The sequence below is a fragment of the Aythya fuligula genome, chromosome 6 (assembly GCF_009819795.1).
Source record: "Aythya fuligula isolate bAytFul2 chromosome 6, bAytFul2.pri, whole genome shotgun sequence".
Lineage (NCBI taxonomy): Eukaryota > Metazoa > Chordata > Aves > Anseriformes > Anatidae > Aythya > Aythya fuligula.
In genome coordinates this window covers 20,391,262-20,405,180 of record NC_045564.1, presented here as the reverse complement: position 1 = coordinate 20,405,180, position 13,919 = coordinate 20,391,262, and the positions used below count along the sequence as shown (strand labels likewise).

Here is a 13,919-nt window from a genome sequence, read left to right as displayed (position 1 = left end):
AGCCTGAGGAAACCTTCAGGAACTCCAAGGAAGAAGAACAAGGAATAGGCTTGAGTACACGTATCTAAAGATGAATAATTTCTGTGACTGTATAGTCATGCAGTAGTAGACTTCAGAAAGGGCTTTATACAAAAAGCCATTCATCTCTCTCTTAGCAGTACAAAGATTGAAGAGACAGTAGTTCAAAGGCAGCAGCATGCAGAGAGAGATGAGCAGCAGTATACATAGCATAAGCCACATCAGAAAAAAAAAAAAAAAGGAAAATTAATTCATGGCTCAAATGAAATACTGAAATGACTTAGGGCAGGATTTGAGAGTAAACTATGAGTATTGCTTTGTCTTGAACAGATATGATGTAAGAACACCTGTCATAAGATCATGAATCTCCCCTGCTCTCCTGGCCAAAGTCCAGATGTACACAAATTTGACAGAGAGCAATGAAAGATGATGAAGTGAACAAGCAGCTGTTGGTTTAGATGCTTGGTCCACCAGAGAGGATTAATGGAAGATTAATGGAATGAACAGGTAGGTGTGCCATGGGTGGACAGGAATGGAGGCTCAGGTGACATATATGATCTGAGTTAAGAATGTTCTTATAACACAGGACTTTGAGGAATTTCCACAACAAAGGCTAGAAGATGCTGAAACCACACTGACTTGAGCAGGAGGTATCAGGTGTATTCTCTCTTAAACCGTGGAGGAAAGGGAGGAAAAGACATAAGGAATACAGTAACTTTCCCAGTCAGAGGATCAAAGTCAGAGGTCTGAGAGAGACCACAAAGAAAGCTCATACCTGAGTCAAAAATATTAGCATTGCCTATAGGCAATGTCCAGGGCAAGGTATCATTGGAAAAAGGCTTTGTCCTAAAAAGTATCATTCCTTGATCCTGGCATTTGTGAACCAACAGCTTAAGTAGACCTGTGCATCAGCTGATTTATTTATATTATGGCAGCATAAGTATACTACTGGACTACAATATGCTGTCCAGCAGTTTGAAATCATTGTATAGTTGCCCTTCGTGTACCTTTAACCAATTGCTTTTTCACTGTCACTAGATCTATGATATGTATACTATGCATTTCCTAGTTTAACTATCATGGAATACTATCTGATGTTCCTATGAGACAAGTCAGAAATATAAAATATGTACTTTTCTATATATGAATTTTCACATTTTACATTAAAATATGTATTTTCCGAAGACTGGTGCACGTCCATAGATGCACAAGTCTATGAAGAATAGAGAATTTATTGTAGAGTATATCTTAGCTATCTTTTTACACTTCAGTGTTCATAGGTTGCTTGGTATTTATAAGATGGCAGTTACTGGCTTTTCAATACTTGGTTTGTATACATAATCTGCAACCTTGTAGATATGTAATGTGATATAAAACAAGGCATTTTATTTCTAGAAGAGAAGTACCTTAAGAGACATGTACAATTTCTTCAAAGTTCTTGTTTGGTTTATCAGGTAAAAATAGGAAGTACATGGACCTGCAGGGTAATCAGTGATGATAAAGTCTTAATCAGCACACAAAATCAACAAACAAACAAACATCTCAGCAAATGCAATTTTCATCAATTATGAGATCATCCAGGACTACAGTGATGTTACAGTGATTTTCTAATATCCAAGTTTTGCAAAGACTAACGATGGTGAAGATGAACTTAAACACTTAAATAAACCAGATAAAAATTGTGAAATCCTTAAAATAATTCCATTGGAATATGATCCATTTGATACTAGATGTTCATTTTTTTATGAGAATCTTCTGTTATCCCTAATTAATGTAAACACAGTCTCTAACAAAATAGGCCTCATTCTTCCTTATAGGCAGAGGTTTTTCATTGAGTAGGACGTGAGCTTGAAGTTAAGAAAGAGTGAACTGTAGCTGTAAAAAGCAATATTTCTGCTGATGCTATACTCCAAATAAAATGATTTTACATAAATATACACATGCATGCACAAGAAAACTTTTTTTTTTTTTTTTTTTTTTCCTAATATCTATCATCTTAACATTAAGCTTTATGTAAACCCTTCTAATCCTAAACAATTTAGAACATATTTGGTAGTAAAAGGCCTAGGATATCGTCAGGAATTCACCTTAGCTACACAGTTTGCCTTAATGCATGCATGTACATATAACTTATTTTTAACTACATAAGCTATAATTATGAAAGTTCAGAAAAAAGTAACATTTTGAAAAGGGCTTAAAAAATTAGAAGCAAGGGAAAAAAATAAAATAATTTTCTTCTTGTAGCAGATTAATTCTTATCCTTGATTCAGGATCACTACAAAGTAGAAAATAGAAAATACATAAAAGTGAATTCCAATAGAGAGACTAGAAATTTATTTAATCAAGCAGAGAAGAACAAATGGTTGCTATGTGCAAAAGATCATGAAAGAAATGAATGTGTTTTGTCAGTGTTATAAATAGCATGTGAATTGTCTCCTGTGAAACAATGGGAAAAATTAAGTACAAAATTACAATATTTGTGAGAAGGGCTGCAGTTTTCTAGGTAAAATGAAGACTGCATTGAGGATACAGGGTGAAGACTTACAAATCTACCATTTAGAGCAGCAGTTGTAAAGAAAAGTTTGGATTCAACTGAAGCATGCAAAGAGAAGACAGGCAGATGGAAAGGATCAGAGAGAGACCTGACAAGGAGACATAATTAAGTCTTAATCTTAACAGTAATGAACAAACAAAGTTGAAGCAAAAGACAAAAGGTATCAGACGAAAATAAATTTACTCTCTTAGCAAGCTAATGCTGTCATTTCTGCTTTTCCTTTTCTTACTTTCCTTTTCAGCTGACTGAAAAATGGTTCTGGTATTGATTTTTATCTTCAAAGAAAGGAAAACACTGTGCTGTGGAAATTTCATGCTATTGGGTGGTGAGTTTGCATCTTGGAATATTTGAACTGGTAGCAGGGAGGTTCAACCAAGATGTCTGATGTCACTTCTAACTTCAACAGGTCTGCAATTCTAGGACAGCTTTCATAACAAAATGTAACTTAGTTAAAGTAACAACAGAAGCATTTCTTATACTTGTTACAGTCTATTAGAAACAAGCTGTACTGTTGGATTTAATAAAATACTGGGGTTCCCATAGCAGCTTTGATTCTGTTTCTCACTACAGATCAAGCATAGGGCAGAATACTTTTGAAGACATAACATGGAGAAAATATGATTTAACATACTGTGTGATGAAACACAATAATTATCTGTCAAGCAATAAATCACATGGCTGCACTTGTTTAAGAGCAGGTAAATATTGTAAATATATACAAGCATGAAAGCAGAATAATTAGTTGAAGTGGAAATGGTATCTTTGAAATTCACCAGATCTAGTGAAAGAAAAAATAAAAATAAAAAGAAGAATTTGCTTTTGTTGTGACATAAATGTATTGTTATTGCCCTTTATATTTAATTGAATCAAGATCCTAACAGTATTTTCTTCAAGACAGAGCAAACACAAATCCAAACAACAATCATACCATTTTCAGTGATATAAACAACTCCTTTAAAAGCTCTTTTCCAACTGTAGAATTATAGTCTAAGAAACAAAATACTAAAGATATTTCCTGTATGTTTTATGACTCTAAACACAGACTCTTCTTACACTGAATTTTGTAAAGTTTCAACTGTGTTTCGGGAGACATTGCACTTTGAATAGACTCTCCTTAAAACTCAGTAAATAAGATTGTAGTTCTTAAAAAAATCCCTCACTGAAAATTCCTCTATATTTAAGGGAAATTTGAAAAAGGTAGTGAATATACTTTCTTGTAACTGAGTATACAATTCTTATCTGTAAGATAAGATGCTAAAACTACAGCAAATGCAGTTTGTGTTGATTTACCCTTTCCACTGAAGCTATAAAAAAACCTGCAGAAATTATAACCTCCAACAATTAGTGGTTGTAATAGTCAAAGATCAAGCATTTACTAAGGACCTGACAGTAAATGCAAATTTTTTGCATCATTGACATGTTTCCTGTAGAACATTTCTAAACTCCAGGGGATAGTACAAAATAATTATGAACACAATTATTAGCATTTTATGAAAATTATAAAAAGTAGTTTCCAACAGAGACCAGTTTCTACTGCAATGAATACTGAATTCAGGTTTTCCAGGAAATGAATATATATGTTATATGATGTCTCATGTTATCTATATACACTTGGAATAATCTACTGATGTAACATATGAGTTTAAAAATTCTTCAAAAATGTAAACTGCTATTATGGAAATATTTATATTTGTGAGTATTCAGACTGTAATGTTTATTTTATCATAAGTAATGCTCAAAACTCATTCTATGGGATTTTTTTTTTTGGAACGTATGTAGCTGTAAACTGAGTAACAAAGTAAAGCAGAGATCTTTCCAAAACAATGTAAAGGAATTTTTAAAGAAAGCCATTTTTTAATCTCAGTGAAAAAAAAATCTCAAAATCTAAAAAATAACTGAAGAGCCTTTCTCTTGCAAAAAGAACTCAGATAATTCTAAATAATGATACTGATTTTCTCAAAAGTTTTCATGTTATATCCATAACATCAGAAATTTCAAACAATTATTTCCAAATATTTAAAGCAATTAAGAAGGGGATGTAGAGTGAATATGTATAATATGGTAGTGCTGCTACTAAGATTCTCAAATGATATTCTCCTTCCTTCCAACCTTAAATATACAATGCAGTGATCAGTCACACTGTAATTGTTAAGGGTAGAAAAGTGGGAAATACTGTACCCATAATACAGATAAGGGGAGGAACCAGTGCTCCACCCCATCCAAGCTGAAGATAGGTTATCCTATATGAAATAGAAATATATAGCCTGTTATTAGTTGTGAATCTGTAATGACAGACACTTGATGCTGTGTTTTATAACTCAGTCATATGAGAAACTCTTTCTTTCTACTAATGAAGTTTGGAGTACTCTTGGAAATGTCTCATTATCTCTTTCTTGGTAAGGGAATCTAAGGAATAGCCATTGAATTTTAGAGGATATCAAAGACATAAAATACTCTGATTTATTTTTACATGTTATGAAATTGGACTGGAAATTTGAAATACAGTAAATGTTTAAAGCCATCAGCCAGAAATATGCATAAGGCATGCAAAACTGAAAGTGCAAGTAGTTTTCAGATTGTTTGCTGCCTTCTACTATTTCTCTAATATATAAATCAAGCACGGCATGACATGCTTTATTTGTGAAATTAGACACAAATGCATGCTTTATTGTCACTTAATCATCTATCTTAGCAAAGCAATGTGTACTCAGTATTCTACGTTTACAAGTAGCATACCAATTCAGAACTAGCGCAAAAGCATTATATCGCAAGTACTAAAAAGCTAAACAAAAAGCAATGGGTATATTCAAATCTCATTTTGCAGATACTTCTGCTCGGTACATATAATAATTGAGATGAGAATATGAACCCTATGACAGAAATTTAAATTAAATTAAAACAATTATTTACTTTGCCTTCCAGCATCTGGGTGGAGTTGGTTTTGAGATTCACTGAAGGAAGTATTAAAATTTCTCAGACTGCAGTGTACTAGTAGATATTTTAAATGCCTTAATATGGCACCATTCACTTCTGTGCTTGAGGCAAGCACAGGCTGTGAGCCACTTGTAAGCTATTTTGTCACAAGAGATTCATAATCTTATGTTCACTTTGCCAAGAGAATTTATCTATCCCACTTATGAAACAGCATAATTACAAATTTAAGTTGTAACCACAGAATATAACATGACTTAAAGAGTGAAGTATGTTTGATATTTCGAGATAACAAAATAGCTATTAGTATTTAATGACTGCAAAATGCTGCATTATGCCAATTCACCAGGATGTTAAGCTTATTTAAGAAAAAAAGATCAATTTAAAGTAGCTTAGCTTGTTTTGGCAGCTTGTTTTCCAAAATTATACAAAGCTTCTTAAACATAAGGGTCCTATGAAATACATTTGATCTTATTTTCAAGGCAAATTTTACCTAATTTTGAAAATGGGGGAAAACATTAAAATTATAAATACATACTTAAAAAAAAAAAAAAACCTCAGCTTGTAGGTCAGTGTATAAGCAATATAAAAAAGCAAGGAGGGTTAAATTATTTTTACTTCCTGATGGCAGATTTAAAAAAAAAAAAAAGCTTTAATGGATTTTTACAAAATGAACTCAATTTATGAGACAACTGTAATTTGACATGGCTATAGTCTATAACGAGCTGGTCAATTATTTGTTATTTGAATCTTTTTACTGTTTGTGAGTCATTCATAAAGTAATGCTTATATCTATCAATGAGCTGTTACTGTGAACACTTGCCAAACTCTTTGGAAAAAAAACACACTTTCAGAAGTGCATGTAACTAATAGTGAAGATAAGGACTATGCATTTGACCAGTCAAATTTGCTAAGTGACTGGAATAAGGTACTTTATTGACTGTCATTAATATTGAAGCTATAACCTTTTTTGCTTTTCCAGGCTTCTCTGTGATTCCTACACAGTAAGTTACTCATGAATTATTCATCTTATGTATCTGAAATTCCACCATATGATCATGCTTCTGGCATAATTTCATAGTTTTACAGTGAAAAATAGGGGAAAGCAGTAAACAGATTCCAAATAACAGGTACTTTTCTTAGACCATGAACATCCTAAATGTTTTAAATGGGAAATTTCCTAAGGCAATCATAAGGATACATAAAAATGAAATAAAACATATAGCTATTAATTTCAACATTATCTTTCCAGTAATGATCTTTCCCCCCCCCCAGCATCATCTAAGGAGCTACGTTTCTTTTCCCCGTATAACTTCTAAACTAATCTCCCAGTCCTCCTGCAGCTGAAAATAATAATATTAAGAAAATAAAGCTCAGAGCAATTTTCTAGCATTTGTCTGCACAAAAACACATTTATCTGAATGGTCATGAGCAATAAGTACAAAGAAAGTCAAAGTGAAAATTGCTAAATGAAATAGTCTTTCTAAACCTAGGTGAAAACTCATACTCTGTAGTATTTGACCAGCTCTTACCCTGCTGAGTTATCAATTCACAAATTTCAAATGATGAGAAAACTGCTAATAGTAAAACTGTAACATGAAATTGAAATTTATTAATCTAGCAATCATTGGTTAGCAGTATTTTTTTCTGATTCTTTATGAAGTAGACATATGTAGCCTGAGGAATACAATTTAAGGAACAGAATTCAGAGATTTGACTTCCTTAAGCTTAGATTTGTATCTAAAGGCTGTTCAGACAGTATATTCTAGGCTATTTCAGTATTTTACAATTGACGTGAAATTCATTAGCACAATATTTCTCTCATGTTTCCATGAAGTAGTGAAAAGCATTCTCTTAAAACATACTTCAATGACATGCATATAGAGTTAGTTTGTATTCAGTGGCTTTAAGGAAAAGAAAGCATAAACGGATGAAAAAAAAATTTAAAATGCTTCCTTGAGTGAGATGTATAGTAAGCAGGACCTCTAAATTACTTGGATTAAGTGTGAAATAACCTTATGTATATTGTGTTGAATTTGCCTTACAAAAAGACTAATTTCATAGAGAAATCAAATAGTTTTATTTGTTTTTATTTCAAAAGCCAGCCAAACTCAGAAATATATTTAAACAACTCGACTAGCTGATATGAATATAACTCTGTTATGATCTAGTAAAATTCTGTGGGGTTAGACCAAAGTTGGTTTATCAGATATGAAGAAAAATGAAGAATTTCAACTGATAACAGAAAATAGTTTTATTAACTAAAGCTAAATTTGATCCTTGTATAAATATAATAATATGCTTATCAGTAAAAATTAATAAAAACCTGCTTCATTTTATTCCTTGTTAAGAGTCTGTTGAGAGAGCTCATAGTCAGCAGTTTCAAAGCATTAAACAGAAAACTCCTGAGATTGGCTAGAAAGTAAAGTAACTTTAATGAACATAACTTCTATGTGATACTGCATATGGATTTAGGTGAATTGATGAAGCTTTTTGCTTATCTGTTAGTAAAAGATATGCAATAGATAAAAAGGTAATGCAGCCTTTCTGCATGGACTTATCATTCCTTATTCTGCATGCATGAATCCTTTGTATGCATGCATAGTTTCAGATTCTTTCATTTTTTCTTACCCTCATGCCTTCAAATCGTGACAAAGCTCTTAGAGGTCTCAAAGCTCTTAGTGTCCTAAGGGACTTAATGGCACCAAGTTCAGAGTAACCCAATGCATTTGCTGTTAAGCTAACCAAAGAGACCTATATGAAAACAGGAAAGTAGAAATTATTATATTGTAAATACTACTTTACATACCATAGATGTGAGCTATAAACTCCTTTAGAAGAATCTAATTTTGGACCACTTTCTTCGGGAATACGAAGTCTTTTAAATTAAAAAAAAAAAAAAAAGTAATAAGAAAGAAGAGTATGACAGGTGAATAAATAAACAGAAGTACCATATGGTAACAGTTAATTAATATCTGGAAGCATTAATAATTAGGAATTTCATATTGCACTAATGATTTGAGGACATTTAAAACCACAAACACACACTCAAAAAAAAAATTAATCTCTCCTTTTTACCAATTTAAGCATTGTTTTCCATTTTTATCTGTTTTACAGTGCTGTTGGGATCAATAATTACTGTTGATAATGCCCATTCGTTTGCCCACAACTGGAAAGGAAATGATTGAAGCCTGTTTTGAATTAACAGATGGGTCACAGAGCAACATTGTTTGTCTGGAAATTGGTAGAAAGGATTAATTTTTTTATATTTGGTTACACTGAAAAAAACTTTTGGCTAAATACTGAATTTATGTACTTTCTACATTGACATTAACCTGGACAATCCTGGATTTTGCTGTTTCTGAAAATACATTACAAAAATATTTCCACAGTTTCTGCAGAACTAATAAAGTCTCATATCCATATATTCTACATCCCTGCATTTTGTCGATGAGAAATGCCATATTCTTCCTCCACATGCTATGGCTCCTGACCAATATAAGACCTTCAGTTTTCTTTCCATTTCCCCCGAATGCTCCTCCATTACTCTAATTTCTTAACTATTTATTGCACAAATAATGGTATAATGATCTCATATACTATTCTTCTCATCTTCTGATCTGTTCTTCTGACCTATTCTTCTGATCTTCTATACTATTCTATACCTTCATTTTAAAATGAAAAATAAACTAGTTGGCATACATAGATATTATGTTCGTAGAGCAAGTAATGAAAAATAAACAAATGAAAAACAAAACAAAACAAACAAACAAAACCCAAAATCAAACACCAGATAAAATTAATATAAAAGTAGCACAAAAGGAAAAGCACTACATACATCAACAATCAGGAAGTCCAGCCAGCACCAAGCATTAGTAAAGTATGTTTGATAGCCATAGGCCACCCACTTCAGCAGCATTTCCAGAATGAAGATGTAAGTGAAGACCTTATCAGCATATTCCAGCATGGTCTTGATAGTTTTACGCTGTTCAATATATATATCTTCAAAAGCCTATGAGAAAAACATACTGGTTGTTCCCTTTTGTTGCCATACAATTTAAGTTATAACAGAAACAACAAAGGTAGGGAAAAAAAAAAAAAAAGGCAAACCTTTCTTCAAGAACAGGCATGTGATTTTCAGTTTTGTCTCAAGGTTCCTTTTCTGCTAACTGCATATATCTGTTCTTAGCCTATGGAACTATATTTTCTTCCTTACAGGATAGAGAAGCAGATATTACACAGCAACAACTTCTTCACTGGACAGAGATCTTTATTTATTCATTGCTGCTGGTCAATTATTATACTCAGATCATTTTCAGTACTTACAAATTTTTTTTGATTCTGCAAAGTGGTGGAAGTGAACCGAATTATGCTGAGTAATTTATAATTTAGTTTGTATGTAGGTAGATCCATTTTCAAAATCCAAGGCCATAGCTGTAAAATTTTCAGTAAAATGACAATGCAGTTGATCTTATGCTTTTAAGTCCTGTTAGTTTTTGAAAAATTTAAGCCATAAATCATAAAACAAGTTATTCTTTTCTTAAAAAAAAAACTAAATCAAATACCCTCTCTACTGTATTATTCACATTTTATTAGATACATAAAATTTCTTATGATCCTTTTAAATTTATTTACATGTTCCGTGTATCTTAATTTTTTTTTTTAGAAGTTTGACAAATGATGTTCAAACATATAATGTCTGCTTTTCAGTAATTATTTCTGTCCTCTAAGAAATTTTCCCTTTAGTCACTTTTAAATTGTAATTATACTACTATTTCATATACGAGTTATTGGTTTTATTGGAGTGAAAGAGCTGGAATGATCTGTAAGCTTGCAAAGATTTGGGTATTTATCAATACTAACATTCATTTTGACCCAGTCTGATTTTGAAACACTTCTGTCAGTTCAAATGATTAGTGTTTCTCTACCAATCATCCAATTGGTATCTGTGTATCAGTAGTTTTGGATGCTCATGTACTTTGATACACTAGCAGCTTTAGCTCACAATATTGGGAAGAGTTGGCATGTACCAATTCCATTTCATGAATCAGACTATGCTAAAGGCTAAGCTTCTCCCTGCCTGCATGTGCCTGCAGCTGGGCTTTGCAAGCATCCTGGAGCTTATGCCTGCCTGATTTTCCATCTGTAATGACAGTGAGACTTGTCTCAAGTGTGACCTTGGGATAAACATTAGAATACAGTGTTGGCAGGTCTGAGGGGAACTTTTCGCTGTCACGAAGAGCTGTCTCACATCTCTAGGGTATTAAGCTAATGCCCTGATCTGTGTGGCATTCTCCCAAGGTAAATGTTCTGTGGATGACATACACCTGAGTTTCAGGAGCATGAGGTGCTAAGTTGCATTTCATCCCAAACTTCCTCTAAACACAATGATGGAAATTTGACTTTTAAGCAGTCTCCTGCCACTACTTTTCTTTCATTTAAATTCATGTTGCTAAGGGTTTTCCCCAATCAGTATCATCAATACTGTAGATATGAGTCTATGAGTTTTTTTTTCCTGTGACACAGGAAACTTGTCACATTGTGTTGTGTAAAAGTTGCTTATTTGATTGTTATTTTGATATTAGACCAAAGACAACCAGAATACTTACAGATTTAACCAAGACTCATGATAGGCATAATGGTAAACTGCTAGCCATTAAGTGTATTTTAAAGATTTGGGAGTGGCCTAAAGAGTTTCTAATAGACTTTTGCAAAGTAATTTTGTTTAATGATGCAGAAACTTAGGTAATTTACTGAATGGTAATTACATTTACCTGCACAGATGCCAGATATGCTCTAGGAAATCTCGGGGCAAACAGTTTGCCTAAGAAACTTCAGTTCAGGCTCAACTAATCCAGGTTCAGCTTTATTTAACAGCTAATTTCAATTTTCTATATTATTCATCATTATTTATATTTGTAAAATGATATATTATTTTGTTTTGTTGATGTTGTTTTTTGTAATGGTTTTGTTTCTTTTTTCTTTTTTGTTATAGACTTACATGATGGTTGGCTTCTCTTTATTTTGTCCCCATATGCTTGTTAAACTTACAGCATGGTGATTGGAAAATTTATCTTTTTAAAGATATCCCAGACATAAATCTGTAAGAGGCTGAACTAGAAGCATAAACAATACATTCTTATTCAAAGAGAGGGCAGTTCTTTTCCTGAGATATATCAGTAAACACCAGTAAAACTAGAGACAAACCCAAATAATGAAGTTAAATGTGTTTTCTTCACATGTTCTCCCTCTCCCACGTTCAGACATATCACTTTCAGCAATGGAGTTAAGCCCTCTCTAATCGATTTTGTCTGTTCTTTTTTGGACATTATTGAGAAGAGCCATTTTCAGCATTTTTTTTTCAAGTCCTGACTAAAATTTGGTGATCCTTTGAAGTCATGGAATTTTTCTGGAAGAGACAACTAAATAAAACAATGTTTTCTGACACAGTTATGACACTCTCTTCATGTTTTACTCACCAAAGCTCCACTACTGAGGAGAATCATAAAGACAATGAAAGTCTCAAACCAGTTGTGCTCAACAATCCTGAAGCAGGTCTTTCTAAGGTTCCACCACTGCTTTCCTCTCCCTTCTTCTACACTTACTTGACAGCACTTGAAACGCCGTACACAACCTTTAAAACAATGTATGTATTGAGAAAATGAGAAATTTTGTTGAATTTCATTAATTTTGACTGCACAGTGGCACAGCACTATATTTCTAGAAGATGTGTTATTTAGTAAAAACTCAATAGAGTTTCACCTAGATGATCTCTTTCCTCTCCAAAACAAGTAGATTTATTACTGAGATGACTGAAATTTACAAATCAATGAACAGATAAGAAAAAAGTATTTATCATTTATCAAGAACTAAGTGCTCAATACACTATGCACATAAAGATAAAAGTCCATTCAACATGAAGCCACATTACAGAATGCAATGTAAGAGATGAAAATATATTAATTCATTCAAGTTTAAGGTAAGTTTATGTAGTAGCATATGGGCAAGTGTTATTACATTGTACTTTCTATTGCTTGGGATATTAAATTCACTATCCATATGTTAAATTTTGGTCTAAAAGTATTACTGCTTCTAATCATTGTTTAAACAATGACAAAAGAGTAAATAATTAAAAACAAATATTAATAATTAGTTAAAACAATTAATTATTCATGAATTAGTGTTTTTTTGTTATTATTATTATTTTTATTATTATTATATTTTTTCATCCCAAACACCTTCAGTGAAGCAAGCCTCTGGCTCCATAGCTTCCTCAGGTTCAGCTTCTGGTTGCTCTTCTGCAGGGAGTCCAATGTCAACTGTGCTACCTTCAGATGAACTGGACATATTTAGCTTCTGTAAAGAAAAAAGAAAAAGGATCACAAATGCACAGTAAGTGTTTTTAACACAAATATGAGTAGTCCTCGGAAAAAATAAATAGTTCTGCTTTTGTTATGGTATTCAATGTAAGTATATTGCTGATCAACTCATGTTAAATTTGTACTTGAAAAAATTTTCCTCTTGCCTTGTATGGATATGTTAAATAGAAGCTGTATCACTGATAAATAATATTCAAAGAAAATTAAGTTTCAAACTAAAAAGTATGAATGATGGCTCTAAGCCTTCAAGGACTTACATGTATGACCACAGCTAACCATAAGTGGCAATGATCTGTTGGATAGATTTAGTAAAGCTTAAATATATCTACAGCAATCTGCAGTCTCTACTGAAAAGCAGGTAAGAGCTTAAATATAACTATCTAAATAAGGTTGGAGCTCAAAGGAATGAGGGAAAAAAGCACAGAAAAAGTTGTATTTTAGTGCAAGTCCAGATTAAAAGTCTTTTTTTTCCTAGGCAAAGAAATCAATGTGAATTTCAATAAAATGTGGCAAAACTGCTACATTTGAAATTCTTAGTTCAAGCTGAGGTGATGCACATTTGTATAAAACGTATAAAATTAATACAAAATTGGAAAAAGGGAACTATTAAGATGGGGGAAAGTTAATGACAAAGTTCCTCACAGATGAATTGGGGTTAACGTTAATTTTTTTCCCCGCTGACTTGTGGCATCTTTGGAGGAAATGAAATATGCTGATGAAAATTTAGGAGGCCTGATCAGTTGACTGAATTGAAACTGGGACAAGGAAAGAGGAGGTCTAAAATGGGGATAAAAAACAGTACAAGATGTAAAAATTAAGACATTGACTTAATCCTGCAAAGCAGGGTAACAGTAGATTTACTGTCCTTACCTTACAAACTCACTCCAGTTTAAAAACTAAGCTCTTTGAAATTAATGGTGTGATTTATACTTTTAAGATAATTAAGTTGTTAGTTTGCTAAAGAAAAAGAGGTTACACAGCTGGAGGGAAAAGGAAGGAGGGAAGGAAGGAGGGAAGGAAGAGACAAGCTTTTAGAG

General features: G+C 32.6%; 1 protein-coding gene across 1 annotated transcript in view; it reads right to left on the bottom strand.

Annotated features, from left to right (window-relative positions):
* LOC116490528 (sodium channel protein type 1 subunit alpha-like) overlaps nucleotides 1–13,919 on the bottom strand; it is a 100,141-nt gene that overhangs the window by 23,350 nt on the left and 62,872 nt on the right. The window contains 4 exon segments of the mRNA XM_032189781.1: nucleotides 8,135–8,257; nucleotides 9,342–9,515; nucleotides 11,983–12,137; nucleotides 12,742–12,859. Coding sequence (XP_032045672.1) covers nucleotides 8,135–8,257; nucleotides 9,342–9,515; nucleotides 11,983–12,137; nucleotides 12,742–12,859 — 570 coding nt within the window.